Source organism: Actinia tenebrosa, unplaced genomic scaffold (assembly GCF_029948245.1).
Source record: "Actinia tenebrosa isolate PJP-AT-01 unplaced genomic scaffold, QUT_ActTen_1.0 PGA_scaffold2__45_contigs__length_23673736, whole genome shotgun sequence".
NCBI classification, from domain to species: domain Eukaryota; kingdom Metazoa; phylum Cnidaria; class Anthozoa; order Actiniaria; family Actiniidae; genus Actinia; species Actinia tenebrosa.
In genome coordinates, this window is record NW_028292579.1 from 23,093,538 (window position 1) to 23,114,693 (window position 21,156).

At 37.8% G+C, this 21,156-nt stretch overlaps 1 protein-coding gene and 1 long non-coding RNA gene across 6 annotated transcripts; one reads left to right on the forward strand and one right to left on the reverse strand.

Annotated features, from left to right (window-relative positions):
- Positions 1 to 796: 796 nt before the first annotated feature.
- On the reverse strand, positions 797 to 21,012 carry LOC116307891 (protein APCDD1). 5 transcript variants are annotated; one of them, XM_031718212.2, is made up of 4 exons: positions 20,859 to 21,012; positions 6,997 to 7,476; positions 6,717 to 6,837; positions 797 to 2,926 (listed from the first exon to the last, which is right to left on the reverse strand). In XM_031718212.2, the coding sequence occupies exons 2-4, from the start codon at positions 7,046 to 7,048 to the stop codon at positions 1,495 to 1,497; spliced, it is 1,605 nt and encodes a 534-aa protein (XP_031574072.2). In that variant the 5' UTR covers positions 7,049 to 7,476; positions 20,859 to 21,012; the 3' UTR covers positions 797 to 1,494. The 5 variants fall into 5 exon arrangements, with proteins under 5 accessions (XP_031574072.2, XP_031574074.2, XP_031574073.2 ...); XM_031718214.2 differs by lacking the exon at positions 20,859 to 21,012 and adding an exon at positions 14,565 to 14,668; XM_031718213.2 differs by lacking the exon at positions 20,859 to 21,012 and adding an exon at positions 11,562 to 11,716.
- On the forward strand, positions 11,375 to 14,707 carry LOC116307895 (uncharacterized). Its single transcript, XR_004198455.2, has 2 exons — positions 11,375 to 11,580; positions 14,361 to 14,707. It is a non-coding gene; the product is annotated as an uncharacterized LOC116307895 (long non-coding RNA).
- Positions 21,013 to 21,156: the final 144 nt, after the last annotated feature.

A 21,156-nucleotide genomic window follows, 5' to 3' on the forward strand; every position in this document is an offset into this window, starting at 1 on the left:
ATACTATGACATGACCCTTGACTGTCACGAAAGGACTTTATCACGAAAGGACAACTATTTGAAAACATTGCTATCTCATTGATAGATATTGTCGTATATGGGAGGACAACGTTCTAATAGCAAAGGAGCTATAGTGAATTGACCGCGCATCCAATATAAACGAGTATTTCAATCAATCAATCAATTAATTGATACAAGGATACGCTTGCATACAACACTAATGCGAGTATGGCACGAGAACGCTTGCATACAACACTCTTACGGGTATGGCACGAGAACGCTTGCATACAACACTCTTACGAGTATGGCACGAGAACGCTTGCATACAACACTCTTACGAGTATGGCACGAGAACGCTTGCATACAACACTCTTACGGGTATGGCACGAGAACGCTTGCATACAACACTCTTACGAGTATGGCACGAGAACGCTTGCATACAACACTCTTAAGGGTCGACAGATCACTTTTGCAATCACTCAATTCGTGCAAGGATGCTCTTATTGTATTGGAACGCTTGGATATATCACTATTGGGATAGGACACGCCACATACTGCATTTTTCAATCAAATGCAAACTGCGCATGTTTTAATTGCTTAATCACAAGATACTTACCCTAGCGAGTAACCCTTTATAGCTGACTACCAATCAACTCGACCCATTGCAACTTGCTGTCAGTCAACCAACTTGCATACCAACGTGTCAATCAACCAGACCTTTCAAAACTGATTGTCAATCAACGACACTCGTTGCAACTGACTGTCAATCAACTACACCTATGACATCAAGGGTACATTATCTGACTTTTAAGCTTTATTTAAAAACGTTATAATTTACTCATTACTTTACAACATAACTATGACAAATTTGCACAACGATCGTCGTGAAGTTATTCAAAAAAAAACATAAAAATAGCCTGCGCGCTAAGATCAGCAGTGTTTTTAAACACATAACTTTTTTCTCATTTTCTTCTTATATTACAAAATACATCTGACAAATTCTATCGTACATATAGTTCAATATTTCCCTTTTAGCTTCGCTCGCGGGACTTATCGAATTATTTTTTTACATAACTATTCTTTCGATTTTCTAAGCATATCTTTATCATTTACTTGTCTTGATCCTCTTGCAATGTTTTTATTTTAATTTGTCGGCCAATCACGAGTCCAGTAGGATTAATTTATTCAAGTCTAATTTTAGCAAAAGTACACATCAGTTTCGAACTCCAACCTTTGCGTAAAACAGATGCTGTGCGTAAAGAATCCCAAATCTGTAAAAGGACAGATTTTCGAAATTCAAATGTCTTTGGTACGCATGCGCTCAACTCCCAGCAGAAACAGTCTTTCAATCAATGTCAACGTTGAACCAAAAATCGCAAAATAAAGCGCCTTCTCTCCCAAAAGCTACAGGAATTGCTGGTTCATATTTACTTTATATTTAAATGTGAACCTCAATCATTTATCTGTGTAATTTCCATAAAGTCGTTGTTATTACTAGAGCATCTTGGCCACCAGTATTAGAGGTATACAGCTGAAAAAGCTTGACTTAAGAGAGCGCGCATCATTTGATACGGTTTCAGCCATTTCAACGCCTTGCACACCTGAACCCTTCGTTCCTTTGCTAATCTTGCCTTTTCGTTTAGGTGTGGTCTTCTCTCCGTCTCGCTTCAACGTCGGGACAGTTAGTATAGGATTTATAACGGGAGGCTTAGGGTAACGAGTCGATGGCTTCTTAGTTGGTTCAGGAGTAGGAGGAACAAAGTTCGTGTTAAATGAAGAACACCTAAGCATTGGGATTTGGTACGATGTTGGGCGCGTCGAAGGGGAGGTTGGACTCTTATTATTGGTTGGTCGTTGTCCCACGTACAACTCACGATCCCCATTTTCATTGAAGTCCATCTTGAGTAAATCATACTCGGTGTGCGGAAGGCTGATTCCATACATGCGACATCCTTTGGACTGCGAGATGTCCATAGCAACACCCGTGACCCATTCACCATCTTTACCACATTCGTTGTTACGCGAGACTGAATTTAGCGCGCGAGTAGTGGCTCTATCATGCGGTGTGAGAGCAGCCTCGGTAAGAGTGAATACATAATCCTCTCCTCCCTTCACCTTAGTAGACCGGCTTCCCCCCGAAAATACGCCTTTTCCATAAAGCGTAAACATTAGCCTCTTGCAGTATGGGTCCATGAAGTAGTTAAAGTAGCCCTCCCAATGGCGCCTCTTGTAGTGAAATACCATATAACGCGTCAAGAAACTGCCTCCAGGTCGAGTCTCGCACGTCCAGCTTCCCCAAGCGTCGTCTAGCAAGACAGGTCGGGGACGAATCTTCGGGAAAGTCGGAGGGTGCACCGCTGTTGATCCTCTAATCGTCCTACACACAGTACAGTTGCGAGCGTTGTGTCTCTTAAGGGGAAGTTGATAAGACGTCGGATTGTATTTTCGTCGGCTGCGTCCAGTTTGAACTTCGCCGAAATACAAGACATCATACTCAGAGCCCTTTCCTCTTCGTGTGTCTTTCTTGACAATCGATAGTTCGTACCTCGAGATCCCAAACGATGTCCTACAATTTTTTTTGTTAAAGACTTGTAGTTGTGCGGAATAGACTCCAATCCCGGGGTCTGTTTTGATGTTGGTCAACGTATTTTGGCACGATCGTTTAGCCACGTTCAAGATACTCCTCTCGACTTCCGCGGTGTGCGGGTAAATGGTAATCGACGAGTAGTTAAAGTTTGTCTCTGTAGAACCCGCTATCAATACCGACGCCTTGTTTCCCATCTTGTAGAATCCTTTAAAGAGTAAAGTAAAGCTCGGCTTGGTACACTGATAATCGGAGTAGTGGTGATAACGGGCCTGCCATGTGGAGTTGCGCAAGATGTTGAAGTAACGCGTCACAAACTTTGGCCCTGGACGAACCTCGCATCTGGAGATAAAACAGTGAAAGATTGATTCATTAAGACTGCACTTTAGCGGAAAATCTGTCAATGGTTTGATGCCAAACGTTTGTGTATTTAAGGGGATGATTGGTTTGGTTCGGAAAGGCGTTGCTGCAAGAAGAGCCACTTGACTCTAGTTCTGCCTATTGCGGCTAGTCTTAGACAGTTTTGCATAGATGAGCGTGTGAGCAATGCACGAGTGATAGTGCTATTTATATCACCAAGGTCATGAATGCATTCTTTTGCTAAGATCTATAGCACAACCATATGGCACCTCTAAATAGATGATGATGATCAGTATGAAAATATACAGAAATAATATCTAAAGAGTAATACAAAATACTACTGAGCAGCGCTATTTAATGGAAAGCAGCTAGTGGGGGCGTGTTTTGATTTACAATACTGCAGCAGCAGCAGCAGCAGCAGTAGTAGTAGTAGTAGTAGTAGTAGTAGCAGTAGTAGTAGCAGTAGTAGTAGCAGTAGAAGTGATAGTGGTAGTAGAGCAACAGCAGCAATGGTGGTGGTAGTAGAAAGAATAGTCAATGAAATACAAAGTAGTAGACACAAATTCCATCGTTTTCCTTCGTTTCGCTTTGACTGTCAGTCACTAATTATACAACTTTGTTTCATGGTTCAAGTAAAACCACTCCAGTAGTAGCAGTAATAGCAGAAGCAGTAGTTGCAGCAGTAATAGCAATATTGGCAGAACTCGTTGATGGCATTTTAATACCATTCATTTAATAAATTTAATAAAGTCGAGGGGAGAGAGAAGGAGATCGGAAGAGAGAAAGAGAGAAGAACAAGCAGCATACTGCGTGACATCACATGATAGGATATTTTAAAATAATCTTCAGTCTCACATCATTTAATATGTTTTTCACCCAAAGAATGTTCACAATTTTTACGAAACCTCTTCACATCTAAGAGCTTTTTAAGATTAAAAACATTTCTAAAGTATGCTCGTTGGCCCCCCACAACGATTTACACTCAACTCGACCAGTACTTATGATGAAGAGTGCACCAAGCAGAATTCATGCACCAAGCCTGCCAGCCACATGCTCTCAAATTGCCTTCTAACTTCGAATCACCATATCCATCGCGTGTCTAATAAACCCTGCAGTCACGGTTTTACAAGCCTACTTAATGTTACAAATGATATTTTACTACGGCACACAGTGACCTTCTGCAAGCAGATAAGGTACACGTGAGAAGACAGGCGGCCTTTCAACGGCCTAGCTGGCAGTGATCCAAGCTTCTTAAACAATCCAAACAAATATGCATTACGATTTGAAGAGCTATCCCAACCCAGGAAAACTAGTGATCTGTTATGGAGAACGCAACACGATAGTGTTTGCATGACCCCAGCCACATTCTATCGCTTGATCGTAACATTAACTTAGAAAAACATAGTTAAAACGGCCAATGACCACATACCGAAGATGAATTTCCGGATAGATCACCTTTGCGCGGAAAACAGGGTTCGGCCAATCAAAAATGTGAAATTAGAAACTAAGGAATAAGCTGATCAAGACACTGCAGAACAAATCCATCTTTTAATACTATCATCAAAGAAAGCTGTACCATCCAACTGAGCCTTATTTAAGCCGTTTTTATAGGCTGGCTTAAGAGATAACAGAGCAAAATTCAATTTTATAAAGTTCGCCATTAAGAAAGCCTTTTCAATCGTCTGTTTTTTGTGACTGTGATTTGATATGTCGTTTTCCTGACTGCATGCCTAAAATAGCACGAGATCAACCTTAAATATATCTATTTGGCAAAATTATACTAGAAGGTAAATGTTAAAGAGATAGCCGATGTTTTTCTGGACGTGAAGCAATGTAAACAACAACAGAAAACAGATGATATTCAAACAAAAACGACCTTCTAGTCCATTCCATGTCAACTTAAAACAACCGAATGACAGACTTTATTTGACTTAGAGATAAGTTGTTGCGAGCTTTTGATGATTATTTTACAAAGAATATACACACATCGTACAAGTGTTTTCCTTCAACTACATTAAGCTTGGATCAGAATTGTCTAAAAATAACTAAGCGAAACGCCGCGGGTGCAAATCGTTCCTTTCCTGGTCATAAATGTGACCGGCGGAAAGTCACATCTCGACGATGAAAAAATGCTACTTTGTTCCGAAGTCCTTTGAAAACATTTCACTAAATCAGATAGGATTAAAAAGTGGTTTCCCTTATTTGACATTTCTTCAAAGGCACTCTAATTTTAAGTACGTGCACTTTGTCAAGCTTTAGCTTTTTACTTTCCTCCTAATCGTTTCTCACCTTTCATCGTTTCCTTTCTTTCCTTCCTTGTTTCCTCTTGCTTCCAAGAGTTCAAATTATTTCTTTCTATATGTTTCTTTTACGCTTCTTGCAAGCCATCCTTTTGTTTTTATCTCTTTTTTCAGTTTCTTTTTTTTTTTTTAATCCTTTTTTTCCTCGTCCCTCTTTCTTTGTCTCAGACGCTAGCGTGTTCACATTCTTGCATATATCCTATCATTGTCATCTCCAACAGCAATGTTTTTTCTCTAATCAAATTCTAATCAAATCCGATAAAATTGAACGGGAGGATAATTTATCTCTTCTAAGCACGTATACGTCTAGTGTTTCTTAGCTCTCCACCAAGACATGAAGATTGTTTATCCAACCTTTACCAATTAAGCGCTTTCCTTTGAAACGGTGCTCCATCGATAAAACCTCTCTGGATTATTAAAAAAACGTCCTTTTCATGTACGCGATAATCATAGATGTTTACCGCACGGCAGCGTGCGCATTGTTCTGTACAAGAGTCAAAACAAAAACCCCACTAACCGAACAGCAGGGGTTCTGTCATTTAAACTTCGACACTTATTACAATGTCCTAATTTAGGAAAAATGAAGAAAACGACCACAATGGAATCTTGGCCATTGAGAAACCACGAACGACCCTCAACGCCAAAGAATATCCAGAAACAGGAACCATCGCGTCTGTTACAATGTAAAAATTATCTTTCCACCGTCTCGGTAATTAAATAACTTGATTAAATCTCTGTTACGCGCTATTGAAATCGTTATTGGAAGTTGTTCGGATGTCTTTTGACTGGGGTTGAAAATTCAGCTTTTAATTCTAGTAGACTGATGATAACGATGAAGCAGGGTTAAGATAATCTATGGAATGCTGGCTTTCTGCTTCAGCTATCGATAGAAATCTTGCTTGTACGTTGGATTGTAATTTTGTGATTTTTTTTATTTTGAGATCGATTCAGGCAATTAATGTAACCTTCTCGCGATTGATTAATTGCCCGAACATTGAATCAAGGCTAAACGCGGTACTTTACGTCATACTGAGTATTAGAGAACAACATTTGAAATTAATTTGCAGTACTAGTGTTGGACTTTATGTGTTGAATGATAAGAGAGTTGATGAATCGATCTTGACTTGCCTGCTGTAATTGCGGGGTTTCTCAGGCCTTCAAACAGATCTTTTTATTATTATGATCTATACGGAACCCAGGGGGTCGGCTTGGAGAAACCTTGAATCTTTCACCGATCTTACACACGCATCATTCTAGCTTCGCTTTGTCTAGCAATTAGTCCTCTTGCTGCACGAAACGTAACTCGTGATAGCATAGCGTACTTGAACGCGAGGTTTATAGTCAACGAGACCACTTATCCCAAACATATTCATAACTACCCCATTAGACCATCAGTCAAGATACGGAGGATAGAATCATGTTTGTAATATTTGTACTGTTCTGTACAATATTTAAGGACTAATGTGTCTTACCTCGAAGAGGTCCATTCTCCTTCGATATTGGGTCGTATTCTGGACTGTAGGCCCGTGTAGTGGTTGATGTAGCGGACGATCTGTTTGCAATTACCATCAACTGATACACTTTGCATGAGGACTACAAGAGAATCAATAACGTTGGAAGTGTTTAAGAACTGACGAGATTCTTATCAAGATGGGGCATGGGAAAAGCATGGTTTGCACTCGTTCCATGTTGAAAGAAATAGCCTTATCACCTTAGCCATGTAAAACCATTCAACGAATCAACGAAACTTACCTAATGAAAGCCAAATGTAGACAAACATCGAGGTAAACCGTGCGCCTTTCATGACTATTAGTGGTTTCCAAGTGTTAAGAACTGCTGCCGGTCCAACGTCTAGCCCAGTTATGATGCCCAAGCTAATTGTATAGGTATATCAGAGTTCTGAAGAGCTCTATGGCCACGAGATACGCAAAGCCACTTGACTCAATCCTCGTTGGTACGCACGTCGATGGCTGAATCTATGCAAGTCTGTATGTTTGTTGGCTGCGTGGTCTGTGGATTATCGCTCAGTGTGATCGCTTAATGTCAAAACTAGTTATGCAGCATCCGTTTAATGTCTGTAGAGATGGCCCGGTGGGTCAGCTATTGTCTTTGGTTCCTGTCTTTTCTTTCTAATGATGACAATTATACCAAAGAACGGGTGCAACAAATAGCGATACGATGTTGATTGACGTGGTCTTCTTGCTTTAATAGGTGACTGGGATTTTCTTTATTCTAAATACAAGGTAAAAAAAATTCAGGTTTATTCACTTCAGTTCAACGTCTTCCCACTACAACACTTGTGCAACCTCTCACTGGGAGCGTCTGAAGGCCGCCTGATATAAACTAGCTGTACACCCCGACATTAACAGTATTAACATAAGCGATAAATTTACGACTTACTATGCTTTATGAGCTGCCAATAACACATTAGTGACACCTCATTAAAGCATTCTAACACCTCACAAGAGATTGCCATTGTTCTACTTCAATCATGGGTGCTTACCTTGCATGCATAAGACAGCAGAAGTTAAGTAATGAGGTTTATATTCAACTAGATGTACTCAGTCAACAGTCCTAGTGACCCACTGGTATTACTTTTCACTTTGGAACCTAAATTGGTTCTCTAAAAAAGCGCTCATTTATTTGTAATTAGTACCAAAACATAAACCGAAAAAAATAAAAATACTTGTCCTTCGTGAACAGCCAATGAATGCAAAAGCAAAGCTGCATTAATATATAAATAGCAAAAAAAAACTTACAAAATACCTGTAAATTTGGTCATATTATTTTTGCAAGGAAAGATTGAATTTCGAAGTTTGATTGAGTGTTTTTGAGTGCAGACAAGAAATTCAAAAAAAAAAAAAAATTAAATCAAATAAGCAGGTCTCGATGTTTAGAAACGTACATCATTCGGATAGCGGTCATTGATGATTCAAATCAGACTCTTTTCATCGTCCTATCTATCTCGAGGATCGTATTCCTAAAATACCTCTCGCATTTGAGAGCCTGAAATACTTGACCAAGTCTCGGGAGTATATCTGACATGAACGAAGAATGTGGCTAAAAAGTCCTTGGTGTTTTCCTTTGAATTTTTGACAGAATTCATTTAGTCATTCCATGGGCAGATAATGTCAAGCTGTCTCACTTTTATAAAAAAAAATACTTATTTTTGAAAACGGGAAATCGTCAAAAAATTTGATAATTAAGTGTCTGAAGTGGTCATGCCATGTATCAACAAACACAAGTGGCCAAGACGTCAAAATGAAGTACGACTCACCGAAAGAAAACCCAGCCTTCTCGATCTTAGAATTCCTGTGTTGGCGACGACTATCACAAACCACTACTTCGTTTGAGTTCTGGTTAGTGTGACTATGACTTGTGAATGTTTTAAAGACCAATAACCTATAGCATGTCTGTACAATCTGCCTAATCTCATCAGTTCCTTAAGTGTTTCCCACGAAAGAAAAATATCTGGTTAATAGCTGGATTAGGGAAATTCTTGGTCATAATTGGACTATTGGGTTTTTTTTCTGAGCCATTACTTTGATGTTACGTCTGGGCCTTTAACCCTCATTTGTGACACATAGTTTATTTTACCGCCTTAATGAGGTTTCTCTATTTCCATGTTGAAATACTAGGGATCTGGTGTTAAACTTCCAGCCCCTTTTGTCATTGAGCCTTTAGAGGGACAGAGAACTATTAGAATACAACGAAAATTGTAAGACAAATCTTTCATCTACATGTCCCAAATGGAACAGCTCAGATAGTGGTGAATAAGATCATTGATATCAGGACATTGCATCCAGATAATCTTTGCTAGATATGTAAATTTTCACCTAGGCTATCGCAATAAATCTAGTTTATTGTGAGTGTATAAATAGCAATGCAAGTGTTGTACATATATATATTGTACCAAAATAAAGGATTAAAAGCTTTTCAAATCCAAACCACTTCGTTCCTCCTCCTATTCTTCCTCAACAATGAAAGTAATTCCGTTTTTCACTCGAGTGAGCCAAAACTGCAACCCGCTCAATAGACCGACACCAGTCTTGGACTCTGATACACAGGTCATCGAATGGTTCATCATTCCCTATCTCAGATGTGAGGCTTTTTCACTAAATGGGGATTAGGGATCTTCAAGAGTTTTGTGTTTGATAAAGCTTGAAGATAGAAGTATGTTTTTTGACTCGAAGATTCAGAGATATGAGTCAAGGCTGCGGCTAGTTCGATAAGCAAAACATTTACCAATCTTTTTTTCGTTTCTCTACATTTTAAAAGTTCATGGGCTTATAGAATCCTGCTATTACTAGTATCTCAGCGACATGTCTAACTCAAAGTATTATTCAATACGACTTACTAAATTTAAACTACTAGTAAATTTTCAAATCTTTGATTCGTTTTCATAACATTCTTACCCAAGCCAAGGTCGTCGAGTTGTCGAAGCTGCTGGTACGAAAATCAGACGTTGATTCCACTAAAACTCAGCAGGAATTGAAGCAACTTATTAAATACACTTAATAAAAAACTCTCCAGCGACACTTTAAGCTCTCTGTAGAATCGTAAGCCCTAATCAAGCGTTTCCGTGCAGCTTAGTTCATAAACCATTTTGATGGCACATTTGCCTTTTATTACGTACGGATTGGTATGTGTTCTAATTGCTTTTCAGTAAACAGTTTCGACACCAACTTTGAAGTATTCCCAAATAACCCCCACATGTTTCTACAGCTAACCATAATTCCCTGGGATTAGAGTTCTACCAGAAATAATCATTTCCTATTTATGTACAAAACGAGGTTGTACAAAGAAAACCGGTCAAGGACTGCGGAATTTTGAAAGCCTTGCGACAACTGGAAAAAACATCAAAATCGTTTGGCAATAGACGAGAGCCATCAATGTCGGCCTTTGTGGATGTTGATGATGAAGATTGAGCTGTCGGCTATTCTATCTACGTCCTTGAAGCGTTTAACTTAATTCCCTTCATGTGTAGAAATAGTTTAATGTGCACATCAGGGCGGTTGGCGGAAGTCAGGACAAATTGGGACGTAATTGCTCGAACAGATGCAGTTACTTGCTTTATAAACATCCTCAGTCTTCCCATAAAAAGGGATTTCGAGGCATTTAGAGGATTTGTTTGGTTCCGTTACCTTCGCTAAGTGCTTCCCCGCCCCGTGTAGCATGCAGACAAGGGACAAAACCAAGTGTTAATCTCATGTGATGAAAAAGAGGCGTGTTCTAGTATGAAGGATTTAGACTAATAAGTTGTAACCGCTTGCGAAGCCGGGTATAACATAATCACAATTTCCTCGACCCTCAAAAAAAGCACCACACAGAAAGCCCCGTACCAATGAATTTTCCATCGTTTTGAGATTGATTTTCCAAAAGTCTTGCGCTTCGCTTATATTGAATGGCTTAAATCATAGTATACATCGCAATTACAGGCTAGACTGACAATGCCTTCATCAAGAGCCATGCGGATGGAGGTCTATAAGGAACGCCTGTACGATTGAAACCTGGTCTTCTAATTAAGAACGATTAAGAACCCGAACTTACCAAAGAAAAACAATAGTGGGGAAGCATAGTGTTTCTCAAAACACCCGCTCTGCATTTGTTTAAATAGGCTTCTTTAATCAAATGAGTAAGTCTTGTTAAAAAACCCTCAAAAAATTCCACTCTACTTATGTTTCGATTTTTGCCATGTGTTGGACTCAAGTGGCAGTGGTTATCAAAGCGGCACGATGACTAAATACCGAATAAATACTTTCTATCATTAAGCTACTGATCGTTCAACGGATTGGCCGATTAACGTTCAACCATGCTACTATACATTCACCCTCAACAGAGGACCGATTAATCATTGTAAGAAGACAGACATGTAAGAGAAAATGGGGCTTATGTTTTTGATCCACTCAGCATCTGTGCTATCTTTTCAAAACACACCATAAGTCGATCACTGGCCAAGGTTTTGCATGCGCGCGCTCTGCACATTGTCTGCACTAAAGCCACAACATTCTGAACTTTTTGCCCTTGATTTGAAGTCGCTCACGTGAAAATAAAATATTTGTGATGTTATGAATTTGTTCAAAATGGCAGCTCTTTAACAATGCCTTTACTGAAGGCGATCTGTGTTGTTTTCTAGACTAGATTGTGACTGTATCTTAATGTAAGCTCCTTCTTATTTCTAAGATGAGCAATAGGGCACCCAAAAAGCATTAAACTTTCAGACTTGCTGGTCATATAGAATTCAATCAACTTCGCTGACCACAGCTTGTAGTTCTATGAGAGCAGCGATCAGGAAGTCTTATAACTGCATCACTTACTTCAACAGACATGCATCAGGTATTTACCAACAGCCACATGAACGTATCCACTAAAGATAACAAACGAAATCTGCTCATGAAAAAATGGATAATTCTTCTAGTAAAATGTGGCGAGTAATGTCCAAAAGTGCGAGGTGCGTAGCGCCTTCCTAGCACCGAAGAATGGCGTCCATTTTTGTACACATTGACTACTGTTTCGTAAAAACCGTTCAAGTGACAAATAACAGACAAATTGACAACTCTACAAGAGGGTTTATGTTTTGCCTTCCAATGAGAGATAGCCTAGCCGCTTATTAGCCATCTATTGCGTGTGGTTATCTGAAATCCCTATATCAATATTATGTCATAGAAGAGAGATACGGTTCCATACAGGTTTAGGAGCGTGGCATTGGTATACTTTACGATAAACAATCAGTAATTTTCGTGATAAAGAAAAAAATTATAATGTGCAGCTAAAAACCCGGTCCAATATGATAAATTGTGTCTTAATCGTTAAGTGTACTAAGAGCGTTGAACGGAAAGTGAGCTGTTTATTAAGGGGATTTTGCTCAGTCATCAGTAGACGTTGAGCCTAGCTTAGAAACATCTTAAGGACGTTAGTGTTTATCCCGCAGGAAACCAATAATCGTTACTGCAATAAAGAACACGTTTTAAACACATCAGAATGAAGCGTCTTGGGCGGTTTGATATCATCACAGCTTACAGAGGATTCGACCATCGTTAAGCGCAATAAAACTCTAAGATATTGTAATAAATAATTTGATATTATTAACCCGCTTAAAAGTGTCGCGTTGCTCGAGTAGGTTTCGTATGGATTTTTCAACCAGTCACGGAAGAAATAAGCGAATACGATTTCACCGAGTAAGTCTGGAATGGACTCTAAAATCAGAGTCTCTCGAACATTGATGCTTTAAAACTCGTAAAATAAAATTAAATCAAAGTTATGCGCGGGATAAAAGACATGACAGAATTGCCGCGCACACAGAGAAGTCTGCCTTGGTATAGTTTCATAAATGTAAGGCGATAGAAGAGACGCACTACATATAATCAACATATAATCCAATCGTTATTCAAGGAAGCATTTCTCGAGTTAATTTTCCTCTATTCTGTGAGAAAATGTCTATATATTAATAAACCAAATCACCTGGGCGGAGCCGAGGCGGAGGAACTAACAGCAATTAATTAAGTGACTTATCTGCTCGGCAAAGACTTTGAATTGTTCGTTCGCGCTCAATCTTCTGACTGATCGAATGTCAACGCCCTTTGACTAAAATAATTCCTATAAAAATGCAATGTTTTAAAGCTACTCTTCAATACCTGCTAAATTGTTTCGCAGTCGTCCTGTAAATTGCGCTTTTTATTTCTTCAGTTACCGGAGAAAGAAAGAAAAAAAAAGGATTTCTAGACGATTTTTAAGCCATATGTAAAAGTTCTTTCTTGATTTTCACTATGCATTTTCTCCGGGTTTTCTTTCTCTCTATATCAATGCATTTGAACATGTACAAAGCACAATTTAATCTTGGAACAATTGGTTTTCAAGCGACAAGTGTCATCCTTAAGTGTGATTTATTAAATGCTGTAACTTTTTCTTCTTCTTCTTCTTGATGTAATTATGGAAAACTAATCGTTTCAAATCAAGGCCACGAAGGTAGTTTTCATACCACTATAAAATACTTACAAAAAACAAGAACGAATGATGACCATACTTTGCATTACAAGACCATATATAGCTCTCTGACTGTGCAGACTTCTAGTCTATAAGTAATCAACGTGCTAAGATAAGCGCCAATCGATTTAGTATTAGTGGAGCCAAACAGGTATATATACTTTAAGTTCATAATATACATCAAAATATTGATCAACCAGTGCCTCAACATGTTGAATTCAATTCAGTACTTTAAATGTTATATATTAGATATTACTTTGCTGTTGCTAGTCCTTAACTTGATTGTACAGTGTACTATCGCTTAAAAATCGTGACTCTTTTAAAGAAAATTCCTAGCCAAACGCTTCAATATCCAAGAATGAGATGGATAACAGCTACAATAAAGCCAAAAATAGGGGCGAGGTTAGATGAAAATATGGATAGCAGAATACGTGAGAGAAACGCTACACATATGTTTTCCGCTAAAGTTGCGGAAAAATTAAAAGAGACTAAATTGCAGAAAAATATGAATAAAAGTGCAGACTAGCTGAAAACTTAGAAAAAAGTTGATATAGAGAGTAAATAGAAACAAAAAAGAAAAAGAAGTATGATTGACCATATAACTGTCAGTCTGACTCAAATGTATCTAAAAAAAATGTTGTGTTAAATATGTATACACTCTGGGGGACGTTTCTGAGGTTAATTTCGAGGGAGGAGTGACGGAAATTCTAATTCAAAAAGTCAATGAACCTGCCTTACCACAAGACTAAACCTATTCATGTTCCTATACCCTTGCATAAAACTTCATAATCTTCCTTCTCTTTTTAGTTTTTTTTCTAATAGTTCAATGTTATCCTTAGATCTTATTGTCTATTATTACGACACACCCTTTTATATAAGGGACTTGAAAACTATCCTAAAGCAGACCCATTTTTTTTCTTATTGGCTCCACTTTGAAAATTGATCTCTTTAATTGCGGTGACTCACTATTTTACTATCTGAAGGCTGAAGGCAATTTGTTTTTCGATTGTCTTCAATCTTCAAAAACACCTTCAAATTTTATCTATACCCTGAAACAACCTCTGGGTTAACCAAAATCAGGGCACGGGTAGCTAATAAATCGAATTTGAAATTAAGCTTGTTTGGTTTTTCAGAGGAATGAAAACCAGAGAGCCTGGAAAAAATCCTTGAATCAAGTAAGGAGAAAAAACTCTACTCACTACATGTAATCACGCAGGAATGTCGGCCAGGAACCTGAGACCCCAGATATTAGAGGAGAGTGTACTACTGCTACGCCACTCTTGATTTAACTGTTCAGACCTCCCTTTGCCCTCTCTTTCCCGCCCTGATATACTTACGTGCATAAGCGAGTGACTTATCGTTAAAGACAAGTTAACTTGTTTGTCTCTCTAGAAGCACTGTCCAAGATTTGTCTATGAAACTAAGTGAGCCAATCCAAACTTTTTAGGTAACAGACGATTAAAAGCCTCCTAAAAACATGGACAGGAGATGTCGTTTGTATAGTAAAGTAATGATTTGAGTGATTTCGCAATCGCTACTTTAGAAAATTAAATGTGCTTTTAAAGGATTAGCGTGATAAAGTAATGCAAAAGGAAATGCAATCCTTTTTTCCTTTTAAAATTTAGTTTTACAAAACTGTTTTCTGTTACCTTTCCTTCTTTGTTTCTTTTTCGATTTTTTTATAAATTATATGTTTTTATAATTAGCTTTTATTCTTCTTGGTTTCTTTCTTTTCCTTTCCATATTCTCGTTCTCTCTTTTTCTTTTTTTCGTTCTTCATGCTTTCTTTCTTTTATATTTTTTCCTTTGCCTTCCTTGTGCCTTCCTTTTTATTCTCATGATTCTTTTGTCAGTCCTTGCCATTTTCCTTTCTTTCTTCTTCTTTTTTTCCGTTTTCATGTTTGAGCGTTAACAGGTTTAATATTTCACTAACAAAACTTACACTTAACTTATCTAGACGTTATGTGGAGGGTGCAAGAGAAAAACCTTAGAGGTTAAACAGGTTCTTGCACCCAAAATGAAACAGAAAAAAATATATATATAAAATGGAAGAAAGAAATTCTTTGGGCGTTACTATACACATTCAAACCACAAAATACCATTCCATTGGTTTTCTTTCTTTCTTTCTTTTTTTTTTTTTTTCGATCTTCTTTCCTTCGTTCGTTAGTTGCATGAATCCCGATGGAGAAAAATCAACGACCTCTCAGTTGCGTAGTCTAAACACCATACTCTCACTAAGATCGAGATTCGAAATCAGTCCAAGAAAATATAACCTTTCAGAAATTACCTTTAAAATGAATCGATTTCCGTCACTAGTAGATTGATTACCTGGAGTACTGCTTCCTTGTTTGATAGCACAGAGCCAAGAACGCACACAAAACTCTTAAAGCGCTGAAGAACTCTCGTCTATAGATTAAAATCATTCGCTCAATAATTCAAATTATTTTGCTTGGTCAAATTTTAATAATATACAAAAACCTTAAACCCCTCTTAACTAAAGTAACTCAAGTATGATCTACACTTCAAAGACATAGCTTTTGTCTGTGATATCTGACGGGCCACATGGTTTGTCACTGAAACAAATCAATATTCCGTGCATCGAAACTGAGAACTCAACCCCCTGACGCACTTTAATATGATAACTTGAATTAATACATAAGGGCGCACGCGAGCTACTAAAATACGACACTAGTGCAACAAACTAACACGTATGGGAGTCAGCTACTATTCCAGCCGCAAGTAGAAGCTCTGCATTTAGAAGTATTTCTCTCACAGCATATTTTTAGAGCTACATTAAGATGATACATGAAAAAATATCGCTCACAGACGACGTACTGATGCCAAAATGAAAGATAGCGTGATGCCAGTGAATGGTTTTAGTGAGCCAGCATCTTGAACCTTAGTTTAATCTTAACTTTAATAAGATTTCAATTTCCTCTTCAGCCGCGTTATCAGAATGACGGAACCCAAAACAAAAGAATTGATGGTTATTTTTCGGCATTAAGAACTTGAGATGTTGAAGTTTTTAGTGGAAAAGGCTTGACCTTGGTAAAGATTGAAAACACATCAAATAATAATACTTTTTGCCCACTTGAATAACTGGAGAGCAAAAGAGTCCATCTTAGTGAGCCTGATGTATTGGGCGAATCATGTTTGACTGCTGTATTTTGCCATAATAATCAAAAATTCGTGTCCTATCGAACAGCACATCACGAGATAGAGTGCACGATTTAAAGTACGACACCGCACGATATCGGGCTAGAGTGACGAATCTAATGTTGTGCAGTGCAATACTAACATTAGTATCATTGTACCACATTAATCATTTAAGGTTGCACTTTTAAAAAGTGTAGCATGAGTGCATCTACATAAGCTATAAAGCAGAGTTGTATAATGTTGTAGAGCAGTGCTACAGAGTGATAGTATCGCACTGTTTGCCCCTTACACACCCTTACAGGATACTACACATACTAAACAGAACTGTATAATGTAGCAGAGCAGTGCTACAGAGTGATAGTATCGTACTGTTTGCCCCTTACACACCCTTACAGGATACTACACATACTAAACAGAACTGTATAATGTAGCAGAGCAGTGCTACAGAGTGATAGTATCGTACTGTTTGCCCCTTACACACCCTTACAGGATACTACACATACTAAACAGAACTGTACAATGTAGCAGAGCAGTGCTACAGAGTGATAGTATCGTACTGTTTGCCCCTTACACACCATTACAGGAAACTACACATGTACTAAACAGAACTGCATAACTGTAGCAGAGCAATGCTACAGAGTGATGGTATCGTACTGTTTGTCCCCTTACGCTTTTACAAGAGACTACACAGAGCTATATAATGTTGCAGAGCAGTGTGACAAACACTGATAGTATTGTTTGAGTCCCTTCAAGTGGACACGCCATGCAATGTCTGGCTAGCTATCCTCAAAGATCAAAGATAGTATGAATAATTGAAGTCGCCATTACAGACATTCCCAAGTACTTGCCATGTGAAAAACACTCAGGCCTTTCATGTACTTGTGCTAGTTATAATTGCATGTTTTTTCTATTGTGTCACTATGACATTGTTTACTGTTTTGTTAGCATACTCAACGTTTATTCAAGACCTATTATGTTCGAGCCAAGAGCCAAACTTTCAAAATTGATATTTTCAACGTTATCATTTTTTAAACTCAACAAACACCACGCCTATCGTGATTTCTCTAATTGTGTCGATTTTAGAGCATTCTTATTTGAATATTGTAATTTTCATTTTATTTTTTATCTATTCCTTTCTATTTCTACGAGTCACCTTTCCCTCCCATTCAGTTCAGTTTTTCAAAGGGGTTTTGAAAACAGTGACAAATGTAGATAAAAAAGTTAAAAATCCGTTATTCTTAAAAAGAAAAACATTTCCCCCCCTCGTTATTGGTTTTCAATATCCATGAAAAAATATTCATAATATAACAAAAATAGATCGTAACTGAAAAATATGATACTTTTTTCTCATTTTGTTTTCAGTATATTCTTGTTTAGTAATAACGCTAGACTTGAGCAAACATAGGTATGGCATCTAATCAAAAGCTGTGAGTAGTTTTCTCTGCAGTTAGGGAGTTATCATTATTTAACGGAGGGGAGGGCCACTAAATTCGTGGGGAGGGCCATATTTTTTTGAATGTGTGTTTGGGGAGGGTTGCTTTTTTTAAATAATGGGCGTAGGGAGGGCCACAATTTTTTGACTTAAGAAAATGAAATGTTAATAAAATATTTTTTCCATCAGGATTTCTGGTATATACATTTTTTGGGAGGGTCATAATTTTTTATATCCTATTTAAGGGATATACATTTTTTTCTTTGCCTTTCAAGGAAGGGCCTCTATTTTCTTGACAGGATTCAATGCAAATTTGGTTCCCCCCCCCCCCCCCCCCCCGATAAATAATGATAACTCCCTTAGATAGCCCGTTTTGTCTTCGTCTCCTTTTTTTTTTTCCGCTATGATTTCTATTTCTTTCCCATTCCCATTTTATTCTGTTACCAACATCAATAACCAAAATAGATAGCTTATCAAAAACTAAGTAAATTTTAAACTCCACCGTTAGGAAATTTCACTGATTTTCCCCTCCTCAATTGATCTCTTATTCTTACTTCCATCCTTCCACTTCTCACACATTCATTCATTTCTTTTTTGGTATAATTTATATTAGTGGTGTAAACATTGAACCGCGTACTACTTATGAATAATCATATTTATATATAGAAACAGTGAGTAAGTTTAGCACTACCTTGAATTCCTATTATAGCTTCTTCAATTTTTTACCATTTTCTTAAAGAAGCTGCGTAAATGTGTGCAATTTTGATCTCCCATTCTACTATCTCTCACTTTTTTTCCTACTCTTTTTATTTATTTCCTATTCTCTTTCTTTAATCACAGCTACATACCTATTTCTGAATATATGGACCAAAAGATGTTCTTACTTTCTGGCTTCTGATTTTGAGCATTCTTTGGTACTGTGATAAAGTAGTTAATAGCTTGCTGTCACACTAGTTGTCGGACGTTATCTTTATTTCAAATTGTATTTCCGTTGCCTTCAACGCACAGACCTCGACACATCGATCAATTACCTTGATAAATCCTAAATCATTCTCTCGCTACAAAGAAGAGTTACATTTAGTTTTTATCTTATTTATTTATCTATTCATAAAACCTATAGAAATGTTCGCAGTTAAAGAAGTTTTTGCCAAGAGAGACGATCTCTTTTGTTACCTTGTCAACCTACCACGAAGTATGGACATTATGACATGACAGTCGTCTTCCAGATATAACGCTAATTGATGTAACCACACGACCCGGTTTGCCATCCCCTTAAGACTAAAGCTGACATCAAAGTGTTCAAACCTTTCAAGTTCATTGCTATTAATAGTCATTGCGGTTTCTCTAGCGCCAAGAAGTTGAAACCCCCGAGACAAATGGAACCAAAAATTATTTGTACAAAACGAGTTGCATTTGTTTAAACTCTTGTCTGGATTGGATCGAGCATTCTTGGCTAAAACTGAAGATTTTCATGCCAAAATGATTGAGTTCAGCGGCATAACCAGGGATCTTGCAGGGGAAGTGCACAGGCACTGATTTGCAAAACCAAAAAAGAAGAAAAAAAGGTAACAAAAAAAAGAAAAAAAAAAATTAGAAGAACAAAAAAGAAGAACCACAAAAATAGAAGATTTAAATAACAAAAATAGAAGGTTTAAATTTGCATTTTGAAATCGCTGTTGTTGTTTTTCAGTAGCTTTTTTCTTGTGGTTGACCTTGGAGTGATCAGGCAATAAAAGAGGGAGGCTTTGAGATGATTATACATAGATCCATAATATATGACAAGGACATAATCACGCAACAATTCCGAATTACTACACAGGAATGGATTAAACCCAAATCTGATTTATTGAGCCTATTTTCCTTTGTTTTGATTAAATGTGGTTTTTTTATTTCAAAAGCCCTTTCCCGTTACTGGTAAAAGATTTCGATGTTCACACAGAAGCTTAAGTTGTCTTTTCTATTGTCCTGGTAATTTACGAGATGTTTTGACATTCCATTTCATCCTTTCGTTTGTCAACCCATTAACATGTTTTCATGACGTCGAATCAAAATAAATACAAAAAATAAAAAATAAAAAAATAAAAAAATCAACGTACAAACACTTTAGTGTTTTTTGAAAAAGAAATTCAATATCTATGTGTACAAATTATCCACGAGACGTGTTTGAGGTTTTCCAGCTTATCAACATCTCATCGACAAAACAAATCAAAATCCTTCCCACTTAGCGTGGAAAAAGACAAAAAAAAAAAGTAAATATCCATTCGTTCTTTCTATAGCACTGATCATCAGACGCCCTGGTTGTCAATTGTCTAATGCTGCCAACTTATATGTGATGGAAATATGTGGCACAAATAAGCAAATTGCTTGACGTGCTCTTATTATTTGACAAAGAAAAACACAAGATTAAGTCCAGCCCAAGGCCTTGATCACAGCGTGGATAAGATCATTCCTTGATAGTCAGCACAGGGCTCTTAAATGGATATCACCAGCGATGTCACGAACCAAAAAGGGCCCAACAGATTTAGAGATTGAGCGAAGAAACGCGTAAATAAATTGCCTAATTTTCTCTCAAGGAAGCGGAGAACGAACATGTCACATAAGAGAAGGTGTATTCGATCGTTTTAGTCTTAATTCCCCCGCATCGAAATCTCTCCTAAATCGGTAACTCGATAATAACTACGAAGCTTACGCGATGCCAATTAACACAATGTTTCTATGTTTTTTGACGCAAAACAGTCTGCATAAAACTACTATATCTATATTTGCGCCGTGTTTAGAAGATCTCCAAGGTTTACTGGTTACCTCGTGCGGCGTTTTGTTTGAAGTCTGTTTTGTAGTAAAGTATAAAGTTAACAACGATAACAAAAGCGAGTTATAGTAATGTTTTCGTGCGGTCTTCTCCCATTGAATCGACCCCTGCTGTTTCTCATTTTGTCTTCTAATTCACCAGTTGTCTCGATCTCAAAATAACGTTTTCTTGAAAATTACTGGAGGGAGGACTGTGATTTGAAGCTATTTAGGAAAGATTAATGTATTTACTTACGTTTTGGTAGAAGAAAAGTTGGTACGGCTTGCGGGAGAGCTTGTGTGTTGGTTGCTTTTGAGCATTGAGCGCAGAGCCATCAATGAAGTTTCGCGCATGGGGTTGGTACTTGAACGAAGCACAACGATTGGATTGTCACAGAGTGATCCTCGTGTACGGCACCTAAGAGAGAAAAGAGAGATTGACTTCCGATGTTCGCACTCTGAACAGGTGAATTGTACGATCGGGCCACAAGACTGCGCTATGCTAATGACTTGTATACTTCTAGTACTAAAAGCTTTGGACTTGTCAGCCATTT